Source organism: Calypte anna, chromosome 18 (genome assembly GCF_003957555.1).
Source record: "Calypte anna isolate BGI_N300 chromosome 18, bCalAnn1_v1.p, whole genome shotgun sequence".
Lineage (NCBI taxonomy): Eukaryota > Metazoa > Chordata > Aves > Apodiformes > Trochilidae > Calypte > Calypte anna.
Window position 1 is genome coordinate 8,195,367 of NC_044263.1, and position 12,674 is coordinate 8,208,040.

The window sequence follows — 12,674 nt, forward strand, 5'->3', positions numbered from 1 at the left end:
ATCTAATGCCCACCCTTTCTTCTATTACTTGTTTAATCATCAAATGGGTATTTTGTTCATGAAGTGCTTGTGAAAATGAGGGTCTAATTGCACTGGCCAGAGCCAAGCATAGCACTGGCAGATAATTTGATGGTTCCAAGAGTAAATGCATAAGGCCAGGTGTCTTAATCCTCACCCATTGGAGAAGCACACATTTCTTAGGATGGCAGCAGACATCATTTTTAAGGTAGTTTCAGGGGGCTGCTATACATAGCCTTGAAAATATATCCTGGCTTCAGCAAATAGGCCATCATTATTAACTCCTTCTTAACTGTATTTGTTGATACTGTTCAGAAAGCACATCCATTACATACATTTTGCAAACCACCAACCCCCATGCTCACAGAGATCTTCCTGTTGACAGCAGGTGACAGAACAGTTTTTGGAGGCACGTAGGCTGAGGCTCTGTGTGCATTTCTTTGGTGACAGTACTGGCTTATGCAGCTCATGTCTCTCACCTTCCCCAAGTGACAGCTTTTTCCCAGTGCTGCTCTCTCCATCTGTGTAGCTACACACCAAACATGAACCAGGGAACTGCTCTGGCTGAAAAATGACTGCTCCTTTTCCTGAGTTGTTTTTCAGCTGAATCAGTTCCCTGACCCAGCTCGCTGCTGAAATGATCAGACAGGAATGCAGAGGTGGGTGATATTTAAGCTAGTTTAAACACTACAGTTGTAGAAGATTGAAACCTCAGTTTTTTAGAGCCAATTCCTGCGCAATGTAGAGAGCTTAGAGAACCTGTGTATGGTTTTAAGTAAAAAGTTGTCCAAGTGCATCCAAACTACCACAGATTATTTATATGCTTAAGCATGTGCTTAAATACTTTGCAAACTGGGAAGTCTGTTGCAAGACAAAGAAGGCTGTAAAAACATTTGTTGCTTTCTGATCCCAAGCTCTTCTGCCTATGTGGAAAAAAAAAAGAGAGATTTTTACATAGGGCTGTTTCTCTTAAAACAGGACGTACTTTCCTATCACAAACGAAGTCAGCAGCGTCTCCCTCCTGGCTTATATCTGGGTTACCTTAAACTCTGCAGTTCTGTGGATCAAATTAAAGTGCTTGTGTTACAGAAGTTGCCTAATGTCCTGTGTCATGTTAAAATCCGAGACAACAGCAATGTCTCCAAGTAAGTGCCTATATACTTATTTACACACACATGGGGAAAGAACATTTGTTCTATATTTGAAAACAACTGATCAAATTTAAGTGTTAAAGCAGTTTTGCCAATGCAAGATTGTTGGTGCCAGCAAAGTTTGGCTGTGGTGTGTACCCTCACAGAGATCAACACTGACCTAACCAGGTAGACCTGTGTGTTCCCAGCAATCTGGAGGGTTCTCCACAATACATTGGTTTCCAAGGACAGGATTCTGGGGGCACTCAGATTCACACAGTAGTAATGTCACTCCCTGGATGTGTTAGGTAGACCACACACTGCAGCCCTGATTCAGCCCCCAGTGAATTCAGTGTCACCTTTTCTATTGATTATTACTGATCATGGGGTGTTGGTGCTGCTGATTTTTCTGTGTATTGTATGGTTTCTCACTCTAATCTACAACAAACATGCAGCAACTGGAAAGGTGTATTCCGACAAATACTGTCAGATATGAAACTGCTCTGGAAAAGCTGTTTTCCCCTTTGTCCATTCCTTATCTATTGGGCAAGTGCACTGATTTGTACTGCCTGATGGGCAACAAATTTTATTGGCTTTTTTTCAGGAGCTTTGTAATTCCATCTCATTTCAGCAACCAGCTAATAATTTTGCATGAGGAAAAATTAACTGGATATCTATACAGGTAACAAGAATATCAGGAATGTAGTAGTTAATACAAAAACAAATTTTGGAAGGCATATAAAGCCTAGTGCTAGTCTCTGACTCCTGAAGTTTAAGATCAGATCTTTATTTAGGAGCAGATTGTAACACATCTATTACTGGTATTATAGTGAGGTTTCCTGTCCTTTTTTGTTTTTTCTTGACTGTTTGATGCTGGATGCTTTTCAAGACTGAATACTGGGCAGGGTGAATGAAGGATTTGATCCAGAGAGATGATTTCCAAGTTAATCAGGTCTCGAGTGAATATATCAAGCAAATCAGGAAGTTCTTTGGCTCCTGTGAATACACAGGAGTCTGTCACAGCAATTAAACTTCCTGCTAATTGTCATTGTAATTTCCAACACATGCTTTTTTAAAATATTGTGTTAGATAGGGCATACAGGGCATAAAGTACGTGAAAAAGAAAACCTGGAGTGAGAAGCCTTAGTGAAATATTTCAAAAGCAGTCAGACTTTCAGAGGTTTGCAAGGAATGCTCAGCCTGAGGTACGTGGGATAGAAAAATTAAACTTTTCAAAGTTGTATTTTTAACAACAAACAATCAAGATTGAACAAGTTTAGAATGGTTTGCTATATGAGGATTAAACTATCAACAGATCCCAAATGCACATACACTGAATTCCTGCTTGTGCACTGAACTTCTGTTGTATTTCTAATTTTAACTTGACTCAACATACAGAGATGAGTGGGAATGGATCCAAACACTTTCTGGCTCAGAATCTGTGGAAAGTATGGATCATACTTCAGACTGCCCTACTCAATTGTTCTTGTATGAGCTCCAGATGGCAGTGAAAGCTCTCATTAAACAGATCAATCTACCTCTGCATCAGGTATTTTCCTTTGTGGTATTTATCATCTTTTTAAAAACTGATTCTTAAGAACACAACTAAAAGCTACAAAGTGTGTAACTTGCAAGTAGGGATTAAATGTTGTGGTTGCAAGAAAAGAGAAATTTTTCTTCTAAGCATGTGTGTGAGAAAAATCTTCAATGAAAGTAATTTTCCTGGATATTTTTATATGTAATGATTAATAGATGAATTTTCAACAATCTCCTACTTTTGCATCTGTAAGCATATTTGTCCAATTCATGCAGGTACATATAAATGCTTTTGCATTAAAATAGTTGTGAGCACCTTTACCCACCTGGAAAAGAAATACAGGCATTTTTCCAGACAAGGAGGGCAATCTTTTGGAGGTAATAGTGAGAGTGTATGCAAGTCTTGCTGAAGAGATAGTGTTTTGCTATTCTTTTACACACATATTAATATAGCACTTCTAAAACACATAGATCCAGACCTCCATATTGCTGTGGGTGAGGAGAGGTATCTGACTTCTGGCTTTACATTTAGGTACAAGAAATGCATATGTGAATAAATAAAGCCAGGGAGGATAATCTATGATGTGAAAGAGCCACTAAAAAATAAGCTAAGGAGTTTGTTTCTTGTTTACATGAATTCCATTTTATTTTTGTCTGCAAGCATAAAGAAGGTTTAAAGTAGAAATAAATCATCTTTATATTCACTTCAAGGTCTGTTTGTGCAGTTAGAAAGATGTGGCCTTAAAATAAATTATCCTGGTTCTACATTTCTTGATTTTGAAAAGTTTAGGCTTTGTGTTTAAAAAGGAATCCATCAGTGCTGCACCTCCTAGCCTGGGAAGAGCCAAGTTAGACTCAAGTAAACCCAAAATTAAGACAGATTGTGTGTTGCCTTGTGGTCATTCACTCTAATTCAATAGGGCTCTGTACAGGTCTCTGTGCTGGTGTATTTTCATGGAGGTTACAGGCATTTGAGCTCATCTATTGTGCATGAGTCAGAGTCACGAGCATGACCTTGCTGTTCAGTACAGTTGTAAATGTTGAGATGACTCAGGACCAGAATTCTGTGTTAATGAATTGAAAATTTAATTCAACAGGTTCATTTATGTGTTTTTATTATTTTGTGGTAAACAGAATCATGGACAGTGACAGTGCTGCATACTCAGGATAAAATTCAGTGCTGCACACAGCAGCTCTACAGCAGCCTCAGGCCAACTCCTGTGTGTGTCATTTTCTCTTGCTGCAGCACTTGTTAAACCTTTTCAGTGCTGTGTTGAGGGAGAGCTGCATATTTCTCTTAACCAACCCTAAATTGAATCTTAAAGGTTTTTAATTGAATCCATTTTCATGTTTTCACATAATTACGCAATCATAATCTTGAAAAGCACATGGCATGTGATCATTTTCTGCCTAATAAGAAACATAAATGTTGTTTTCAGGGGGGTTGTGCCTGTGTGTGTTGTTTTAATGGGGAACATTGCAGCTTTAAATCTTTATTTTATGTAGTGACATGAACCCACATTTAGCCTTCCCCCCCCTCAAATATTTATGTTTTATAAAAATTCCAAGCTTGATGTTGTGCAAATTTTCTTTAATGTTTTATATCATTTGGGGTGTTGTTTATATAAGTGCCATGTTGTAATTCTCTCCTATTTCTTTCCCCGCGCGTGTCCCTCTACAGGCTAAGCACTTCCGTCTGTATACACAGGAGGTGTTGGAACTGGGTCACAATGTCTCCTTTCTTCTCCTGCTCCCCGCCTCAGACGACGTCTGCACTGCCCCAGGACAGAATAATCCTTACACCCCACACTCAGGATTTCTTAACCTCCCTCTTCAGATGTTTGAACTCGGTATAGTAGCTTGCTTCACCTAGAAATATTAACCCAGTCTCCTTATAATAAAATCACAAAGTTGTATCTGTTTTCCCCCTTGTCCCAGTGGAGAGTCAATAAATCACATGATGGCTTTGGCAACAACACTACCTATAACTGTGTACAAGTTATAGAGAGAGCAGAGTGGTTAAAGCATATACTGTAGCAATCGTTATGGAAATCCAAAGCATAGAGCAAAGCCCACATTATCCAGTGTGTGTCTGTAAGGTTAGTAGGAAGATGATGTTATTTAAAAAACGGAAATAAAAAATTACACATGACACAGCAAGGTTGGAGTGTGACAGGAGATGGAGAAAACCACCCCTCTAAACTGTCACAAGAATAATCTCCAATTTTGTAGAGGAGAATTTTTGCAGTTCCTGGTTGCAGATAGTCCTACTCAAGGTCTGACTCCCTTACAAGATTGTGAAAGGTCTTGAGTGGAGTTTCCTGTGTGAGGATCATCTTTTTCCTTCTGATTTCTGGAAAAAGTGCAGGAAACTCAGTCTCCGCTAATACAGGAAAAGGCTGCTGTTGACTTGAGTCTGCTTCCTTCAGGAGTACATCCTGTGTGTAGCAGATTCAACCTCCTTCTTCCACTCCATTGTTGAGTGGGTTACAAGTCCCTGAATCTGAGCTTTCCAGCTGTCTCACAGAAGGCATCAGATGCTTTAGCTTCAAGGTCTTTTATTTCTCATTTCTTTTTCTTTGGTCCACAGAGAAAAGAAAGGTCGCACATAAAAGAAGCTCATAAAGACTTAATAGTTCTTTTTATTTTAAGTGTGGAGACTGCTGAGACTTACACATTAGTGTCCTCTGTTTCCTTCAGGCCTGTAAAACTGGATATCATTCTTTGCTCTGCCTTGGAAAAGAGAGAAGGAAAGAAGGCAAAACTGATAGAGTCAGTACACAAGAAACCAGTGCAGAATAGGTCTTAGTGACAACTGTCTCCTCAGTTGATATCTCTCTCAGGTGTTCATGTGACAACTTGTGGGAAAGAAGTTCATGGAGACAACAGTATTAAAAACTGAATCTGACTTTTGAGTATTTTTTTAAGTAAGCAATCATCTGTCCAAAGGCAGATGCCATTTCTATTGACAAGTTATGTATGTATCCCTGACGCTCTATGAAGTGACTGTGATTCAGATCTCAAATATTAGAAGCTTCCATTCCCCATTAGATGGTGGCTACCAACTATATAATTGCATAACCACAAAAGACTCTGTTGAAGTAACGTTTGTTAAAGTAACATTAAAGGGTCTGATTTAAAACCACAAAGGCTTGAAATTTCAGCACTGGAGCTGAAACCGCGGCTGTAATTCACTCAAGAGTCCACCACATATGGCATATATACTGTAAGACCACACACTATTCAGACTAGATCCCTGCAATATCTGGGCATCCCTGGGAAACCAGAAGGGAGAATTCTGTCTTTCAGTCTTTTATGAGAGAAGTTCTATGTTCAGATTAGGCCTTGTTGTTATGCTAATTATGTTTCTGTGATGGGATTTCTTGGTTTGAGAAATTCTTCTCAGCTACTCTTATTGATTGTTTGCAAGGGAAGAGATAAGTGACACTGCTTTTATTTGCTTTACTATTTATTATAAGGAGAATTTATGTAATTTACACCTAAAACTCCCTGAAAAATATGCTACAACCCAGAAAAGTAGCAGCACTAATCCAACTGGCACTCGATGCTTTAACAAGCTCATGCTGTATGCATGCATTTATTGGAGGACCAATGGGGAAGTATTTCTGAAAACTTGTTTTCCCTCAGCAAGTTTCTGTATGGCTGTGCTGCAGTTCAGAGAGATAACTGGTATGTTTTTCCTGAGCAGGTTCTGGTGGAATGTGGCTTTGAAAGGCCAGGTAAATTAACATTTGTGAAGCTCCCTGGCACTGGAGGGTTTCTGTTTTCTAATTCTCTCTTTTTAAGGTAGCTCAACTCTGTGCTACTTTGAAGTCAAATTACACCAAGCAAGAGCTCATGTCTCAACTTTCTGTGTTAGCTTTCTGCAGGAGAGTTCAGAGGGTGCTGTGTGATAACACCTTAGTTTTAATTGTTTCACCCAAGCTGTGACATCACTGAAATTCTTTGACTGCTGATTCATTTACATTTAAGTTGCTGATTTAAGCTAAACTAGATTTAAGCTAGCCCAAGAGAAAGTTATGGTTCTTTGTAATGATAGATTCTTTCTGAAGCACTCAATTTAAAAAAAAAAAAAAATCAGTTCAATTTTCCAATCTTGTCACTACTTTCTTGATAAAAGAAATGCTGAGCCATAACAGTCTCTGAAACAGCCTTTCTGATTAAAGCTATCAAGAGCAAAATAGTCTCTGGAGTTGAATACTGAGGACCTGATTATCCCTGCACTTAGGTAGAAATTAGAAATTACTCTTTTGAAATTGGTGAAGTTACAGAGTAAATCGAGTGTAAAAGAGGAGAGAATGGCTGCCTGTATTATTTATTTCTAGGTTAAAGTAACATGTCCAGAGAGTTAGTAATTAGACTTAATAAAATTTCTGTTCAGAAAGCTAAGGATTTCATATTTCATAACTAGAATATAACAGTGTTTCCTTTGCACTTGGTCTTTTCACAGTTCATTTTTGCTGTTACAAGGAAAAATTTATAAGCCTGTATTGCCGCCTTTCTGCTGTCATAGAGCTGGACTCTCTGAAAACCCAGCAGTCCCTAAGGGAAGCAATTTCAGACAGTGAAGTCGCTGCAGCCAAACAAAGGCACCAGCAAGTTGTAGACTACATCCAGGTAATAGTCTGTTGCTGACTGTTCCAAGGAGATTTTAAGGTGGCTTTCTTACAAATTGCGTAGGGCTGTAAATTGAAATCTAAATGGAGAATTATTCACAGCCATCATAAAAAGAGCAGTTGTATCTAAAGTACAATTCTATTTTTTATGAAATTCAAACTGAGAACATGACTTCCTTAGTCGTTGCCTTTATAAAAGGATTTTTATAGGTAAAATCAAATCACAGTTGTACTTGACTGTTATTAAGACGTGCCAGTCTGCTTGTAAAAATTACTCCCATCTAATGTGAGGTAAGCAAGTACCATGCTTGGGCATTCACTTTTTTTTCACCATGATAAATAACCAAATTAAAAAATGAAAACACAAATTTAGTCTAGGTTCTGGAGACAATCTTTACCAACAATATCACAGCTCAGAAAGCAGTACTGCGTTTAAGGGTGACAAGCTATCCCCCTAGCTCTGCCCAGCAGGATGCAGCGATACTGCTTCAGTTCCCCAATGCAGAAGGGTCACAAAAAATATCATACTTGGCTAATTTCCCTATTCTCTGTCTCTCACACTGATTTTCCTGTTCTGTTCTCAGATCAGGACTTCCTCTGCCCAGCTCAGTGATCTTCAAACTGCTCCTTCCTGTCCAGCATAGAGAGGCCTGTCCTTTTGCAAATCATTTTGACAACTGGTTATTTATAGATAATACTCATGACCTTTGCAGAGTGCATCTATGAACATGGTTGATCTGTCTTTCTACAAGTGAGGTGCAGATCAGCTTACAGCTCTATATGCTTAATATTCAAGCAACCTCTGTTTGGATAGGGGTAAAGACAAAAAATTATCCCATTGATAATATGATTGGCCCTACTTAATTATGAACAAGATGATAACATTTCAGTTCCTCTTTGCTCTGAATTGAGATCCCCTTTATCTTGTCCACTTTGATGCTTTTGGCAACCTGTGGGGCAGCAGAGAGGAATGTTCCATTGTATTTCCATCACTCAGTGATATCCTTCTCATCATCCCATTCTTGCACTCAGAAAAATCTAGCTTTTTCCTAGCATGCAGTAGCATCTGCAGAAAAATTTTATCCTTCACATCAAAAATAAGTATATATATATGTGAGTGTGCAGGCACTGTATTGACAGCTCTGTGTTCCTCCTCCCCAAAGTGTCTGAGTCACACCTATACCCTGGGAAAGCACGGGACAACATTTTAAACTTTCAGTGTTTTATGCTGAATTATTGTGACAGTGTATTGGCCTTGTCAGGTTTCCTCTCAAATGAAAACCAGCTGCATTCCGCCTATTGGCAAAAATATCTCAGCCCCCCACATGCCACAATCTTCAGTGGTGACCACAAAACCGCAAAAGCATTTGTGTGATCCGAGATCTAAGACAGTGTTGAAGTCCCTACACAAACTAAACATTGTAAAGAGCAAGAGAGTCTATATAACTGTAGTTCTGAGAAGGTGTCAGAGGGCAACTGAAAAGTCAAAATTCTGAAAAAAAAATAAAAAAAAATAAGAGCAGGTAAAATATTTGCAATCTTAACAGAATGTCAGACTGCAAGACAAGAAATCTACCAACACTGAAACTAAATCTGAAGTTAAGCTGTAATTTATGTAGTATAATGCTTCAAAGATTCCTATATTGTAAAAGAAGCACAGTTCATTAAAATGACTGGTCCATTATCTCAGGAGTGACTGAGAAAAGTCTCAGGATTTGCATTTTGTTAAACTGCATCCAGTATGATTTTTGCTTTCTTTAGGGAGGATCACAGAAAGGCAATATAAAGTCTCCAAAACCAATAGGTGAGCCATTTGCTAACTGGTATTCACTTCATGGAGCTTCACTGAAATCTTGAAATGATGCAGGATTATGAATTAATCTCTGAGACATTTGCTATTCTTATCACTGTATATTCTTAGCTCAAAGTAACTCAGTGGCAAGGCTTGCACTGACATCATTGGAATTAGGATTTCACCTTTACATAAAAATGGCCATACTGGGTCAAAACAAAGATCCAGCTATCCTGTCTCCAGTGTAGCTCATCAAGAACTACCCAGGATAATCTGGCTCATAGCTGTGCTTCAACCTACCTTCCATGTATGTCTATTCTGTTAAAAATCAGGCTTGATCTGAGCTCTCTGCTTTTGAGCATAGTCCTGGGTTTGCAAGGATGCTCAAGAAATCTTGCTTTCATTCCAATACAGAATAAAACCAACTTTAAAGTGTGCTACAAAACTGATCAAACTTTATATTCTATCAGTTTTCATTTTCTTTCCATGTCAAGAGTTCAGGCCTGGATTAACCACCCCTAACTTCAGATTCTTAACTGAGGTACCTAATTTGAGAGTCTGATGTCCCCAAGTAGCCTCCGTGGTGGTGGATAAGAACAAGCACCTCACCAAAGGCAGCTCAGACCACCTAAATCTGATGTCCTGTCAGGGGATCCTGCTTCTCTCTTTTGGCAATGACTACAAACCTATTTGGGCACTTGAAGAAAATACACTTAAGTAAAATTAATACTGTGCTTTTTCACCATTTCTTTTTGTACAGCAAATTGATGAGATCTGGAGGGAAATGCGATGGATCACTGAAGCACTGCAGTATGCAAGATACAAGCAGCCAGCACCTGGCCTACCCATAGAGAAGCTTGTGGATCTTTCAGAACACTCTCAAAAGAAATTCAGTTCAACCTCTTCACATCTAGATTGTCTTCCTTCACCTCCCCCTTCACCTGAGGCAAGAACCCAGAGAAGAAAAGCTGTGAGTGGTAAGAGAATTCTTTGTTCATCAAGTGAAATCTTTGAACCTACTTTTCATTATAACAGTTCTTATATATCATAATAGGATTGATTTTTTTTTCCCATACCCAACAAGGTATTTCAACAATTATTTTACCAATCATTTGCCATTCAATGTCATTCTTCCTGAGTCAACTTTGTCCCTCATTGTTCCAAATCATTCAATAAACAAGTTGGATGGGAAAAGTGCTGTCCCTAACTTCTCCATGATGTCCAGAGTTAGTAAAATCCATCCATAGTGAATGCTGACTACTGCATTTGCTGTCCACACCAACAATCTGCTATTACTATATGGAGGGAGCTTTCTTTTTCTCTCAGTTACAGCTTCATTGCTTAAAAAGCTGTGGTAAGGAACTTTGTCAAAAGCTCTTAAGAAATCTAAGGATGCCTGTATATTAATTGTGCATATTTTCAGAGTTTTATTAGACTGGTGAGAAATGAGTTACATGAAACATGTCTCACTAGTCATGGAATAATAAACAAAAGCTATTAACTCCATCTCATCACTCATTGATCTAGTCTTCATTTTCTTTCCATTCTTTGACTATTCTGCTTTGGAGCAATTCTTTCTTATTTTAGTGCCAATTGTGCAGTTTGATTTAACAGTCATTTTCACATACCTTGGTATCTGCAGTGTTTCAGACAAGCACTTTAAAACACAGAATTACACAAATAAGTACCCTCGTCATTCACTCCTAATTCTACCACCTCTCTAATGTAAATCATTCCTGACTACTGTCTTTGCTGTCACCTAGGCCCACAGACAATTCCACAGAGGAACCACATTTTCGGAATTGGAGGTTTGATTCTAAATTAAGGAAAAAAAATACATAAATTACAGTTAAGCAGTTTCTCTCCTGTGCTTTTCTTCTTGATGTTAATCAGTTCTCCTTGCAGATTCCCAGCCCTGCTCAGATGAAGAAGGCTGCTCTGAAGTATTCCTCCCAACTGACAGTGACTATGACTCCAGTGATGCATTAAGCCCCAGAGAATTAGACCTGATTTACTCCTCCTCACAGGACATATCACAGCAGGTGAGCAGTGGTCTGGGTGGCAGTGCACCTGATGTTCTCCAGGTCCATGACATGAAGCCTTGCCTAACGTTGCAAGAAGGCCCAACGGAGTGTAGTGCCTTTGATACCAATGCTGAATATTGCACAGAGTACATGAACGATCTGACACTGTCAGAGCTTACATCAAAAAGCATAGACAAGTCCTCTAGCTCCAAGCAGCCCTTGAGCTTTTTAGGGAAAAAAAAGCTTGGGAAACATCAACATTACAACTACTTCAGCCGCCACCATCGCTGGCTGCGTGTGCACAGCGAGACACAGGCTGGGTCTCTGTCTGAAGGTGTTTATACTCAGCATCTCACGAGATCTTCAGATTTGTCTCCAGAATCTACCTCCAGTGAGCAGTTAGAGCTTCCTATTAATGGGTCTCGGAGCACTTTCTTACCTCATGCATCCAGCCTTCCAGAAGATGGGAAAGGCAAGTATGAGGAATCAAGGCAGAATGAGCACAGGATACGTGTGGAGCCTTACAAAACAACACTTCTGAGTGAAGAGGTCAAGTCTTGGGCAACCAGCACACAGTCTGAAGAATGTAAGGATGTGCCTGGTGCTATGCAACAGGTAATGAGTCCGGATGACCAGTTGGGTTCTGCTGCCTCAGAAGTCTTCAGCAGCACACTTTAACCCCAGGCTTCTGCATTGCTTCCCATTGCTCCAAAATGAGATAGTGAGTATTATCCACACCAGGCCACACTTTTAAACCCACTTGTACAAATCCAGCCCCTGAAATGGCAACTCATGCCACTCGAAAGGATCCTAAGCTTTCGACTTCAACACCAAGCTTCTGGTCTTACAGAGGTATTACTGACATCTGCAGTGTTGCAGGTAGATTCACAACAGTCACCACATAACAGAACAATCTGTGGCTGCAAATCCAGTAATCAAGTTTTACAGTTATCTTGGTCTCCATGTATCTCTGAGCATGCAAAATTCTAAGCATGAGGGGTTCTGCCTGCAAGTTAGCAGAAACTGTAACATCCTTGGTGTTGTCATGTTAGGACTGTGTCCTAAAATTCTATTAACCTGTTTTCCACCATTTCCTATATTTTTTTCTACTTCTCAGCCTATTTGAATGTGTTCAAGGTTGCATGTAACTAAAGTGCTAGCTGGTCTTGTAACAGTGTTAACCCACAGTTTCTAGCCTCTTATAAAGACATGAAAAGTCTTTCACTATCTAGAACACGAGGTCAACACCACCTCTGAATGCAGTCAGAGCCTGACAGTTACCACAGTGTGCATTTTCAGGAGCTTAGATTTCATATTATATAGGTAATAAGTTATTTTTAAAGCTAAGAAGGTGAACCCTTGTGATCAAGAGCAGGCAGAATGAGGCCAAATCCTGAAGGAATAATATGCAGGATCTGAGATTGAAGCAAAGTCTGGTCTTTTCTTCTGCCCACCACACTGGAGCACATTTCTTTACATTGGAAGCATTCTCATACACCCGTTGGAAAGAAATGCCCATACTTTAGTTCCTGAGTCT

General features: G+C 39.4%; 1 protein-coding gene across 1 annotated transcript in view; it reads left to right on the plus strand.

The window, feature by feature from the left end:
- ANKFN1 (ankyrin repeat and fibronectin type III domain containing 1) overlaps nucleotides 1-11,815 on the plus strand; it is a 53,668-nt gene extending 41,853 nt beyond the window's left edge. Inside the window, exons 12-17 of the mRNA XM_030461921.1 lie at nucleotides 997-1,163; nucleotides 2,547-2,697; nucleotides 4,366-4,534; nucleotides 7,156-7,322; nucleotides 9,874-10,090; nucleotides 11,019-11,815. Of these exons, the coding sequence (XP_030317781.1) occupies nucleotides 997-1,163; nucleotides 2,547-2,697; nucleotides 4,366-4,534; nucleotides 7,156-7,322; nucleotides 9,874-10,090; nucleotides 11,019-11,815 (1,668 nt within the window). The remainder of the gene's footprint in view (nucleotides 1-996; nucleotides 1,164-2,546; nucleotides 2,698-4,365; nucleotides 4,535-7,155; nucleotides 7,323-9,873; nucleotides 10,091-11,018) is intronic.
- Nucleotides 11,816-12,674: the final 859 nt, after the last annotated feature.